At 31.7% G+C, this 14,151-nt stretch overlaps 3 protein-coding genes across 3 annotated transcripts; 1 reads left to right on the forward strand and 2 right to left on the reverse strand.

The window, feature by feature from the left end:
* The first annotated feature begins 204 nt into the window (after positions 1-204).
* On the forward strand, positions 205-9,572 carry LOC122271108 (uncharacterized). The gene is made up of 2 exons (XM_043051190.3): positions 205-326; positions 6,895-9,572. Exon 2 carries the CDS (start codon positions 6,898-6,900, stop codon positions 9,448-9,450), a length of 2,553 nt encoding a protein of 850 aa, XP_042907124.2. The 5' UTR covers positions 205-326; positions 6,895-6,897; the 3' UTR covers positions 9,451-9,572.
* On the reverse strand, positions 811-2,229 carry LOC147806147 (uncharacterized). The gene has a single exon (XM_087149559.1). It carries the CDS (start codon positions 2,227-2,229, stop codon positions 811-813), a length of 1,419 nt encoding a protein of 472 aa, XP_087005685.1.
* LOC147806148 (uncharacterized) lies at positions 2,510-5,128 on the reverse strand. The gene has a single exon (XM_087149560.1). The coding sequence runs from the start codon at positions 5,126-5,128 to the stop codon at positions 2,510-2,512; it is 2,619 nt and encodes an 872-aa protein (XP_087005686.1).
* Positions 9,573-14,151: the final 4,579 nt, after the last annotated feature.

The raw sequence follows: 14,151 nt of genomic DNA on the forward strand, positions 1-14,151 counted from the left end.
TTTATTTTTATATTATATAATATGACTTTTAAGTTAAAATTCAGGGTTCTTACTATCTTCCAGTGTTTCTAAATATCATTCCTTGCTGTTTTTTTAAAATTAGTTTTCAGTATTTTTATCTCTTTTAAAGAAAATTTGTATGTCCCAGAAATTTGTCTCCTGTGTTACCTCTATTTTATTTTTAAAATTTAAACTAGAAATACTTATAAAAAAGTTGGCAACAGTAACCACTCATGCACTCCTATGGTTTTAGTGTTCTTTTTAGGCAGCCATTTTTTCAGGAAATGAAATTTGAAGAATAAATTGGACAATTAAGGATTTTTGAGGTAAGGTGTATTTTTTATATGTCTCCTGTGTTACCTTAAACTTTTACTATAAATAATAATAATTTTAGTTTATTTTATGTGTTCCGTGTTCAAATCAACATAAAGGTAGGTTCAGTGGTTTTATATCAATAGTTCAAAATAATTCATCGGCGAAATCAAATCAAATATAACGAAACAAATATTTAATAACGAAAAAAGGATTAATACAACTTGACACTTCCGTGTCTACATGTTCACTGTTTTTTGATGCGCTCACAGCGCCCTCTCAGTAGGGAGGTTTTACCATTCTCCCCACGTAAATTTCGATGAAATTTACCACTAAAATAATTAAACAATAATTAAAATTAGTTCACAATACATCAAAATTTTCTGAATAAAAAATATTTAAATCTGACTTTATCTAAAGTGTTGAATTTTAAAATTAGCAAATTAAATGAAATTAAAGTTCAAATTGATTGAGTTTAAAAAGTTAGTTCAGAAATGTTCAAAAAGTTCCTGTGTCTGTAGGGCTATCTGGAATCGGCAATGGTGCTACTTTGTTGATGGCTCGTCGTAGAACACCTGTAGAGGTCTTGACGTCAACAACTCTAACTAGTCCATCTTTTCCAGGCAGAACGTTCACGATGCGCCTTAAAGACCAGTACATAGGCTTGGTGTTGGGATCCTTTAAAAGGACGAGTTGATTCACTTTCAAGTTTGGATTCTGAACTTTCCACTTTGCACGAGTTTGAAGGTGTTGTAGATACTCAGAGCTCCATCTCGACCAGAACTTATTCTGAAGATTCTGAACAAGTTTCCACCTAGAATGAAAAGATAAAGAATCCGAAGCAGTATGGGGTTCAGGGAAAGATAAAATAGCATTTCCAGTTAAAAAGTGTCCCGGCGTTAAAGGATTAGTATCATTGGGATCGGAAGAGAGGGGTGATAAGGGACGGGAATTCAAAACTGCTTCAATTTGAGTCACTAATGTGGTTAACTCTTCAAAGTTCAAAATAGCTGATTTTGTCACTTTTAACAAGATGCGTTTCATTGCTTTTATGTTTGCCTCCCACAATCCGCCAAAATGGGGAGAAGCTGGTGGAATAAAATTCCACTCAATACCCTCTTCTGCACTAAATCGTTGAACAGTAGTGGATTTACAAATTCTTTCCCACTCATTAAGGATATTTTTTGCACCCTTAAAATTTGTGGCGTTGTCACTCCAGATGATGGATGGCTTGGATCTTCTTGAAATAAATCTTCTAAGACAAGCCATAAAAGCCTCGGTCGTCAAATCGGACACAACTTCGAAGTGTGTGGCTTTTGTGCAGAAACAGATGAAGATAGCGATGTAGGATTTTAAAGTAACTTTTGATCTTTTCAAATTTGGTTTCGTAATTATGGGACCTGCATAATCCAGTCCGACCCTTTCAAAAGGTCTCGATGGCACAATTCTGTCTCTTGGCAAATCTCCCATCATTTGGTTGATGGTTTGGTTTTTCGTTCTGAAGCAAGTAATGCACTTATTTAATATTCTTCTAACTTGGTTTTGACCAGATGGAATCCAATACAATTGCCTTATCAAATTCAGGGTAGTTTGTACTCCAGAATGCAAAGATTTTTTGTGAAAATAATCAATGATGAGTTCAGTCAGATGGTGATTCTTAGGCAAAAGTATTTGGTGTTTTTGAAATTCAGGAAGTCTAGAATGTTTCAATCTTCCTCCAACTCTCAATATTTCCTTCTTGTCCAAAAATACATTTAAGGATGATATTTTGCTATTTTTTGGAATAGGATGATCCTTTTGCAAGCACTTGACTTCAGATGAAAATTCAGATAACTGTACATGTTTTACTAAAATTTCCGTGGCTCGTTCTAATTCAGACGCACTTAAACACTCGGTTTTCCTTAATGCTGGTTCCATTTTACAATTATGCACAAATCGTAAGCATAAAGCTGTTATTCTAATCAGTCTACTGAATGATGAATATCTTGCGATCAAATCATCTGCTGGCTCTTTTTCAACTGTTGCATTTACAGTAACTGATTTCTTGATTTCCAATTCATCGATGTTCTTATCAGTTTGAATTACTGGTTCTAACGATACTGGCCATTCTGTTTCATTCAATGTTAACCAGGTGGGGCCATGCCACCATAATTCGTTGATCTTAAGATCATTTAAGGATACTCCTCGACTTATCAGATCAAGGATTGTCTTTTCCTATACAGTGATGCCACTGGTCGGGTTTGCTCAGTTTTTGTATTTCTTGTACTCTATTCTTCACGAACACTTTGTGTCTATTCGGGTCTCCTTTGATCCAGTAACATGCTATTGACGAATCTGTCCAATAGAATCGTTTGAGAGGTAATTCTAGAGCAGATTCAATTTTATGGCTTATTCTTGCTGATAAAAGTCCGTCCATGAGCTCCAGTCTTGGAATTGATAGTGTCTTCAGAGGTGCTACTCTACTTTTTGAAGCTACAAATGAAATAATATTTCGATCAATCAATTCTATACGTAAATAAGCCACAGTTCCATAAGCTTTCTTGGATGCGTCAGAAAAGCAATGCAGTTGTATGCTAATTGTACTTTCAAGTAACGTTTCTTTAAAGTAGCAACGTGGAATTCGAATCTTCCTTAAATACTCGATTTCCTCACACCATTTGTTCCAAGCAGCTCCTAATTGTTTAGGCAACTTTTCATCCCAGTCCAGACCTAAACACCAAATTTCTTGTATCAAACATTTAACTCGAATAGTGTATGGACTAACAAAACCTATTGGATCAAATAGTCGGCCTGCTACTTGTAATAAGTATCTTTTAGTTTCCTTTCTTTTGGAGAGAAATGCTTCCAAATTTTTAAAATCAAAATAAAATGTATCGGTTTTCTCATTCCATCCAACTCCTAGGACCTTAGAAGTTATCAAGTTATTGTCCAGTGCACTTCCAGATTCATCAACTTCAAAATTCAAATCCTTCAATTCTTGGGTAAGTTCAGGTGAGTTACTCCTCCATTTTCGAAGGTCCATGCTAGCATCTTTAAAAATCTGTTCACTTTCTTTACAAGTTTTCAAAGCTTGTTGAACATTGTCCTCTCCGCAAAGAAAATCATCGACATACAGAGACTGGTTCAGATGGTTGTAAGTCGACGGAAATGTGTCCATGTATTTTTTCAGATGATGTTTAATTGTAGCTGCTAGTAGGAAAGGGCTTGATTTCACTCCAAACAAAACTCTGCACATTCGGAACACGTCCAACTTCTTGTTTTCCAAATCCAAATTTTCTGGATCTTCATCCCAGAAAAATCTTGTAAAGTTTCTTTCACATTCATTAATTTCAATCATCAAAAAGGCCATTTTAATATCTGCTACGAAAGCAATTGGGTTTTTCCTGAATTTGATCAGGAGACTAAACAAGTTTGGTATGAAATTAAGACCGGTGTGTAGACATTCATTCAAACTTAACTGTCCTTTATCATGTGATCCTGCATCAAACACAATCCGTACCTTGCTTGTAGTCTTATCAGTACGAATCACTGCTCTATGTGGTAGATAAAATGTGTTTTTCTGCAAATTCTCTTCTTCAACTGGAATACGTTCAATGATATTCTCGGAAAGATAGTTCTTTAATATTGAGCTATATTCACTAAATAAAGTAGAATCATTTCTTAAAGTTGATCTTAATTTCATAAATCTCTTCTTTGCCACTTGTTCATTGTTTTCTAACAACGATTTCATATGCGGTTTCCAGGGAAATTTGACTTTATAGCGTTTATTTTCATATGAAATTCCAGCTTCAAATTCGGACATTATATCGTTATCATTAATTTTATCGTCAGATATCTCTGCCTCAATTCCTAAATTTTCTAAATCCCAAAATTCACTAAGTTGTTTGGAAATGATCGACTCATTAACAATAACACTCATTGTAAATAATTCCTCGCAATTTGTGCTCCCCCCTTGTAAAGACCATCCCCACAACGTTTCGACTGCTACTAAGTTTTTGCTTAATCGCATAATTCGCCCAGTAACTACTTCATAGTAATAGTCCCCACCCAAGAGAACTGATATTTCTTTATCATTAAACTCATAACAATCAGCTAATTGTATATTTCTTAAGTGTCTAAATTTTTTATCAATATTTTCAGGAGGGGTCGGTAAATGTGAGGCCGTTATATTGTCTGTTTCAATTGCTTCAATTTCGATGAATAAATTTGGATCCTGTCTATTTTGCAATTTAATTTTCACGACATTATATGTTTTCCCTTTGTTTTCATTACCGCCAAATGTGCAAATTGAAATACTTTCTTCTCTGATTATAGGAAAGTTAAATTTTTTAACAAGGGACGACAAAACAAAGCTACGCTGACTCCCATTATCTAGGAAAACGCGGCATATTTCCTTTTTCTTTTCATCCCCAATCACTGCAGCGCATGTATGTAACAAAATGTTATCGGATTTAGTATTATTAGCTTTCGTTTTAATAACTGCCGAAACGACGCTATCTGTTATATTTTTCTGATTAGGACTTTCAATATTCGAATCATTTTGTTTCCGAAAACATATTGAAATATGGTGGGATCCCCCACAAAAGGAACAGTTTTCTTTAATCGAACATTCTGCAACACGATGACGAGGTTTAAGGCATAAAAAACAACATCCTTTCTTTTTCAAAATATCTCTCTTTTCCTTAGCATTAAATGTATAACACGATTCTAATTTATGTGATTTATTGCAGAATAAGCATTTCTCATTGCCTGGCACCGATGAGAGGCTCTGTTGGGATGAGATCATAGAAAAAGTGTTTTCTTTTTTCAAGGGCATGCCCGTGGTATTACGTTTAACAAACCCATAATTCTTATTTTTTAATCTTTCTTGTGGGGAAAGGAAATAAGATGGCGATGGTTTATGATTATTTATTTGAAGTGATCGTTCGCGGCTCCGTATTTCTGAATTGAGAAACATTAATAGAGCACTTAAATCAAATTCCTTATCATTTTGGGATCGATTAAATTGTAAAACAAATTCTGAAGGAATTAATTTCATTAAAATGGGTGTCAATAAACTGGTATAAGTATCTCCTTTTATACCCAAGCTTTCTAAACTGCGTATCTGTGTTTCCGCGCTGTCATATAAATTTCTAAGACTTGTAACATCATTAGGATTTTTGACAGGCGATAAATTTAATAAATCACTCAAATGAGCGTTGATTAACATATTTTTGTTCCCAAATCTATCCTTTAATAAATCTAGGGCTTTATCGTAATTCTTATCAGAAATTGCAAATCCGTTAATGCATGCAAGAGCATTTCCACATAAATACGATTTCAAATAATTAAATTTATCAACTTTGCTTAATTTTACATTATTATGAATACAACTTTCAAATAAATTGTAAAAATCTAGCCATCCCGCATAATTTCCCGCATATTTATTTATATTTAATTTCGGTAGATTTATGTTCATGCATTCAGAATTATTTGAATCATGTGTTTCAGAGGTATTTGAAACTGTATCAGCTGGGATAGAATTCATTTTCTTTATTTTTAAAGAAAGTTTAGTCTTCCAAAAAATTATTTTTTCTTGGATTTCTTCAGAAGTTTTAACATCTTCAGAAATTGTGTCTTCAGACAAAAGATCTACAATTTCATCATTCAAAAAATTCAATTTGCTTTCTTTTTCATTCACTTGTGCTAAAAAAGCTTCAAATTGTTCCAGTAATTCTGTTTCGTCATTAATCGATTCTTCAATTTTATTAATCAATTTTGTCAGTGCTGTTCGTACAGCGGTACGCTTCTTTTTCAATTTTGTAATATTTTCTGCCATATTTATTTCTATCCAGGTAATTCAGTTTCAATGTAAATAATAAATTCTTACCTGGATATTTCGTTCGCCGATGACGTCAAATCAATCAAATCAGTTTCAATTCAATTCAGCTTCCTTTGGCCGATAGCAGCATAAATGTTCCGTGTTCAAATCAACATAAAGGTAGGTTCAGTGGTTTTATATCAATAGTTCAAAATAATTCATCGGCGAAATCAAATCAAATATAACGAAACAAATATTTAATAACGAAAAAAGGATTAATACAACTTGACACTTCCGTGTCTACATGTTCACTGTTTTTTGATGCGCTCACAGCGCCCTCTCAGTAGGGAGGTTTTACCATTATGTTTAAATTATAAATAATACTTTTTAAAAAAAGTTCCATGTAACTTTGTAATGTTTCTCTACAAACATTAACTTCTGAGAGAATTTAAATTTCAGTTTGTCCACTGTGTTACTTGTCTCCTGTGTTACCATGTTGTTGGTAACACAGGGGACAACAAAGTAACACAGGAGACTTAAATTCCTTTTTATGCTATTAAGTGGCCTAGACTTGGGCAATAAATTTTGTGCATAATTACAATTTACATCTATATATAAGAAACAAAATTTTTTTTTTTTAAACTTAAAACAGAATTTCTAAGCTAATAATTGGTTGTGTAACTTTAAAAGACCATTAAGTTTTTATTTAGCTATTCTTACATAAATATTTTTTATACTCCTATAATAGAGAGATTATTCTTAATTTTGTGTTCTTTTTTTAGATAATGCCATTAACAGCTGCAGAGAAACAACGCCGTTATAGAGAAAGAAGAAAACAAGATAAAAATAAAGAAGAAGAATGTAAGTTAAAGGCTCGTGATAGATATCATAAGACAAAAAGATTGGCAAATGATATGTCAGCAAGAGAACATAGATTAGCAAGAAAAAAGTGGCGTGCAAAGAAAGCAAAACAAAGACAGCACATAAAGCAAAACAGTTCACCACTTTTAACTTCAGATGCAAAAAAAGAGTCAATTGGCAGTGTAAGGAAAAAAATGAGGCGGGATAGAACAAAACTTTATAAGGAAAACATAAATCTTAAAATAGAAAATAAAAAAATTAAGCAAAAGGTAGAAAAATTAAGAAAAAGGGTGTATAGAGCAAAGATTAGTAATAGATATGAAGATTGTAATTTAACTCCACGCTCTAAAACTAAACAATTTATGAGAACAAATTTTCCTGGAATTAATACACCTGAAATACGAGACGTTTCGACACAACTTTTTAAATACAATGCTCTAACACATTGCATGTCATCACAGTACAAAAGTCTACGAGAAAGAAACAAGAAAAAAAATTTTAGGAATATTGTGACTAATAAAGTGATAAAAAAGTACAGGTTGATGAGAAAAATTGCTTCAGAAGCTTTAGGTTTGAAATCCAAAATTCGCAAAGCCATTCAACAAAAAAACTATTCAATAAAAAATAAAAGTATTCAAGATTTTTATATAAGAGATGACATCAGTAGAGCAACTGCAGGAAAGAAGGAAACTGTAACAAAGTATTCAAAAAAGAAACAGAAAAGATACCTTTTAGATACGATAAAGAACTTACATAAAAAGTTTCTTGAAGAAGGTGGAAAGTGCTCGTATGCTTCTTTTGCTGCAAATCGTCCCTTTTATGTTTTGTCACCTTCAGTTGACACACGAAACACATGCTTATGCAAATTGCACAGCAATGTAAAATTTAAAATAACTGCCCTTAAAAAAATAGAAATAATTCAAACTAATAACATTAGCGATCTAATTGAAGCGACAGTATGCAGCCCTGATTCAAAAGATTGCATGTATAAAGCATGTCCATCTTGTTGCAGAAAGGAAGTTCCTCTCAATGAAATAAATACAGATGCACAAGCAGAATGGAATGAATGGAATTATAAAAATGAGACGTATGAAAAAGAGGGAAAGAAACTAAGTGTTAAAAAGGTTTCAAAAATGTTTATGACTTCTTCAGTTTCTACACTAACTAGAAAATTCATCAAAGAATTCGACCTCTACAAAAAACATGTTTTTAATATCCAAAAACAATATGAAGCTTACAGAGACTGTATTGAAAATCTGAAACCTAATGAAGCTGCAATACATGTGGATTTCAGCGAAAATTATAACCTTAAATTATCAGAAGAAATACAAGCCCACCATTACGGCGCATCACAAAATTCAATAACTTTACACACTGGTCTTACATACTGTGGAATTGAAAAAAATAAACCTGTGTCTTTTAGCACTGTTTCCTCAAGTTATAAGCACAACCCCAGTGCCATATGGGCTCATTTAACGCCCATTTTGAAAATGATTAAGGAAACAGATCCTAAGATAGATACTCTTCATTTTTTTTCTGATGGTCCTTCCACCCAATATAGACAAAAAAATAATTTTTATTTATTCAGTCAAAGGCTTTTCAAATACGATTTTATGCGAGGTACATGGTCCTTTTTTGAATCTGGGCATGGAAAAGGGGCAGCGGATGGAATCGGTGGAACCTTAAAGCGAATAGCTGATAGAATTGTGGCATGTGGAACAGATATAACGGATGTACACCAGTTTATTCATTGTGTGCGCAAATCCACTGAGATAAAGTTGTTCTGCGTCACTGAAGAAGAAATTGAAGCAATTTCTAAAACACTTCCAGAAAAGATTCCTATGCTGAAAGGAACAAGATCCTTACACCAGCTAATTGTAGAAAAAAAGGGTGGATATCTCCGTTATAGAGATATTAGCTGTTTTTGTGGAGTACTAAGTCAACGCGGATTTTGTCATTGCTATGGCACAAAAGATTTTATAACTACAGCCTATCCAGAAATAAAACAGGACCAGAAAACTTTTAGCTCAGTAACACAAAAACATTTACCTTATAATAATAAGAAACTTAATGTTTTTGACATTTATTCATCAAGCAATGATTCTATTCTTACTGATGAGGATAATTTATATTCGTTAAAAGAATCCAATCTAAAACATCAAATACGAGAACCCAATTGCAAAAATATTAAGGCGGGCACATATCTACTCATTCAAATATTGGGAGGAAAAAAGAATAAATCTAAATATAAATGTGTTGGAATAGCACAAGGTGATGTAGAAGATGATGGTGATATTAAGGTTATGTTTTTAAAAACAATAGATGACAGTGGTAAAAACTTTCAAGTAAAAGAGAATGATGTATCTTACATTCAGTTTGATTCTGTATTAGGTATTCTGAAAAATCCTAGTTTTAAAATGAAAGGAAATAGAATTTTCTATCAATTTGATGACCCAGTTGATGTTTATGAAAAATAAAATCTATCATAAGACGTTTTAAATTGTTTACTTCTTGGTGCTAAATATGTATGTCCACTTTGTTACTTTAGTGTCCCCTGTGTTACCATATGTCCCCTGTGTTACTGACATGTATGTTTACGTCAAAAAAAAGGAAAACACTTTCAATAAAAGGATAACAAGAAATATTTAATGTCTAATAGGTATCTGTAATGAATTCTGTAAATGTCTCAAATCAATGTATTTTTAATGAAATTATGCTAACTTTTACGTTGTAAAAATATTAAAATGGTAACACAGGGGACATAATTTGCTTATTTAATGACACATATACATGTATAAATAAAAAAACTTCATCTCTAGAAAAGAACATTCGCCTCTAAGTTGAACCAATGCAAAATTGCGTATTTATTTTTCTATTTAAATATGGGATGATAATTTAAATTTTGGTAACACAGGAGACATTTTTCAGTTTATGTGTTTAAGTTTTAAAGTATAGTGATTAATAATATTTTAAAAGTTCGCTGCTAAAGCTTGATTTTGATTTTTGAATATATAATTAACCATCTCAGATGCATTTTGGTTTTAAAAAAAAAATTTTTTTTTTTAGTTTTCTGTTTATCAAAAGTGATATGCATTTTTGGAATGACCCATATACGTTTGCTGTTTTTTTTCTTCCTTTTTTATAAACTTACATACACCACCTATAAGAAAAAAACACTGTAAGCTCTAAAAATACCGAAAAAAAAATTTTAAAAAAGATTTTTTTAATCAAAAATGGCTGCGTCAGAAATTCGTAGCATTTAGAAGCATAAGTTATTCTTACGTACACTACGTCATCGGAGACGAAGTGAAAACATTTATAGAGTATGACTCTAGTGTTTGTTTCGACAAGGAAGAATCTCTAAAACATAATCCTAAGCAAAATATGATGAAAAACAGCTGCTGCTGTGTATGTAGTGGTGTAGAGCAGGCGCGATAAATTATAATTTTGTTAATTCTGGTTTATTGAATACACTGGAAATAAACTACAGCAAACTAGACAAAATGATATATAATAGATAGAAATATATAGCTTATATTTGCCCTCAGATTGACTTTTATCTTATTGTATCACAACGTTATACCGCACACTGAGCACGCAACTAAAGCAAAACAATAGGAATTTGAACTTCTACATCATCCTTTGCACACTCCCGACCTAGCTCCCACTGACTACCACTTCTTCCTCAATTTAGCAAACATTTCAGCAAGAAAATAATTATATTAAAGAATACCTACCACAGAACTAGCTTTTCAAAAATATGCTATTGCTCCACCAACTGGGTTTTGCCCCCAGATAACCTACCACTTAAATGGCTTAAGTGCATCGAAAAAATATGGCTGGATACTTTGAAGAATAAGATGGTTTCTTATTTCCTCGTACGCGAACAAATAACTTTAACTTTTTTCTCTACAAATTTCTTCATTGTCTTGAAGGACATTATACTGAGGTTATATGCATGAGTATACAAACTGTAGCAAATTTGTAACTTCGGAACAGTTATATTCTCAGCAAATTTCTTCTCATATACACAAGAAAATAATATTGTGAACTTCTGAAGTTAGAGATAAAAATATTTTTCCCATCTAATTAAACATTGTTTGAGAAATGTTGAATCAACATTGCCTTGCACCCCAATAAACATTGCAGTACAATACCGTAAACATTAAAATACATAATGATCGACGAAGCAACATCAGAGTCTTAACTAAGAATGCTAGGTCAGGTTATTAAAATTTTTATCCAAAATAAAACACGTTACATCATTACGGATTAATCAGTTGTCAGTACTGTAGTACAAACGTCAACAAAATGTTAAAAAATCAAATACATCGAATCTTTTAATCTATAGACATTTCTTTTTGTCTTCCCATTTTCATTCAAGTTATGTCACATGCATGATATTTTTTTAGAAAAATTAGCTATATAATTCTGCAAAAGATATCAATACAGAAGAAATTCCAAATATTTTCCTTTGTATTTACCAAATATTGCTTCATGTATTGTTGAGTATTGCTTCTCAATCAGTTTCAAAAACAACTTGAAAATATCAGTATTAAGCTATATAATTTTCAAAATTTGAAACTGAATAAGGAAGAATTATTTTAATACCTATTGATTTTATTATCTAATTGCATTTTTGCATAAATGGTTTTTATATACAAGAAAAGGAAAAAAAACCGTCCCGAATAATCTGTTTCCAAAGGATTTTTAAAGTAGGAAGGCTGAGTAAATGAAGAAACTATTCATTTATCAAACGATTCCCCATTATTTGTTCACAAAGAAAAATGGTATGTATAACTATTTGTACAACTTAGAGCATAACTTTTCAACATTTTGAACAGTAAGCTTTTATTTAGTTTTATTTGGTGAAAGCTAATAAAGGAATCCTTAATTTCTTTTAAAATCATACTAGGTATTCGAGTGAACAATAATCTAAACTTATGCCGCAACTATTTAAGAATATTGACAAATCAATTAAAACAGCATCATATGGTAAAATGTTTTCTAAAAAGAACATTCTATCAGTTTTTAATTCTCTAAATATTTATGAATGGTTGGAAAGGAGATGATAGCGAGGGGGGATATCTGTTGTCATGTTGAACATGATAAATTTGTCAATAAAAAAACAATCAAATTTGATATTCTACTAGGAACAAACGCAATATGACATCCGTAAAATCTATCAGGAGGAAGGCTCATTTTTTTGCAATCTTAATAATGCAAACATTATTTTACACACTAACATTAACAAAAAAAACGTTGTTCCTTTTTATAAGCAACAAATATCCCCGCAAAAAGTGTAATACTCTTATTTCAAATGTGCCCAATTAATAGATCAAAATAATAGGTCAAAAGTCATGAGGATCAGTTTCTTGGCTGTAGAGAACAAAAATTTTATGAGCTAGGAATCATGCTACTGACAGCAAGATGGCAAAAAGTATTGGACCAGAATGAACTATATATGATTCAATAAAATATTTAGTCGCTGCAAGAAATTTATTTCATTTATTCACTGCTACTTTCTGAATTTCATTTATTCACTGCTCACTCTTACATTCCGAACATCCCAATTTATGTAACGCAATTGGAAATTAAAAATGGCAGGCATAGCTTAATAAAATATAGTTAAAACAAATTCACCACTGAAAATTCTGTGAATAGGATTCATTAGTTTTTTTAATCAAACATCAACAATTTATATAGTAATGCCTTACATAGAAAGATGACTAATTATATTTATTTTTATGAAATCACATGTTTTAATATTATAAACTTAAATTTTCAAAAATGGAATAATTATTTCTTTTCTTTACAGAGAATTAGGATAAGAAATTACAGGGCAGCTGTTACGATCCACTTGAAAAACAAGTGAGACATTTTAACTCATCTACTCATAAAAGTTGTTATGAAATGACTACCCTTCCTAGATGTTTTAAAATATTTTTAAATGATTTTTTTTTTAAAAATGTGTTTATTAGAAACAACAAATTAATAAGTAGGTGATCAAGAGCAAAAACATTTTAAACATCAGTATTAAGGTCAATAAAGAACTTGAAAATAACTTAAAACCTATTTATTTGACGACAAAACTTAAAGACGCCGGAATAGGATGTTTTTATGATCAACGAATTATAATCTTTATTTTTCTACCAAACTTCTACTGTGCCCTAATGCTTCGATATTCTAAACATATTAATACTTTAAATCTCAAAAAAAAAAAAATTATTGTAACTATTCTCATTGTTCTCTCTGTACATTTTTTACACACCTGCGTATGAAGCTTTAAGTTTAATAGTTTTTGAGAAGCAAAGTATAATGCAATTAAAATCACACAAAAAAATGGGAGTCGATTTGTGAGCCTTTTGTTAATGATTGTATTAAAAGTTTAATTTAAAAAATCAGATGACTCTCTTAAATAACAATTTATTGAATGATTATTTTACCATATTTAATCAAAACAGTCGAATAACCATAAATAAAATGGTAATCAAACTGTTAAGTTCGAAAAAAACGGTTTAATAACTGCTTTCACCAAGTACGGTTAAACAACCAGAATTTTATCTCACCAATTAGAACCACCTAATGAAGCTACTTAATTCCTTGTAATGGCGTACATATCATAACAGAGCCGGCTTAGCTGTCAATGTCATGACCGGCAGAACTGGAGTTCAAGTCCTAGTGGTGACACCACAATATTTCCCCCATTCCCTTCAACACATGAAGAATTTCCGATGTCCGCTTTCTCTATTGAAGAATTTCCGCCCATTACCTTACGAAAAGCCGAGCTCCTATGTTTAGCTAAATAATTAAGGTTTTTTAAAGTTTTTGAAAAATGCTAGTTGTAAATGGTTAAAAAACCGTATAGTTTTGTATTCATGGTTTTATAAGCATGCTTTTTGTAAACGGTTTCAAAACCATGTAGGAAAAATGTTCTTTACCGTAAACTTTACGGTTAATCGGATGGACAGACAGCTGCCAGTTATTTTACCATAATTTTAGAATGAAAATTTAAACAGTGTTCATGGTGTTTGGGAGGAAAACGAATAAGATTAATATTTAGTGATAAACAACTTAATTTTTAAAGTGTTCCAGAATCAGAGTACATTAAAAAACGATGTTACTTCAAAAATCTGAATGTTTTGATCATTCGGTGTATGTGCATCTGGAACCAACTG

The sequence above is a fragment of the Parasteatoda tepidariorum genome, chromosome 8 (assembly GCF_982258835.1).
Source record: "Parasteatoda tepidariorum strain Cologne lab strain chromosome 8, Ptep-v5.0, whole genome shotgun sequence".
Lineage (NCBI taxonomy): Eukaryota > Metazoa > Arthropoda > Arachnida > Araneae > Theridiidae > Parasteatoda > Parasteatoda tepidariorum.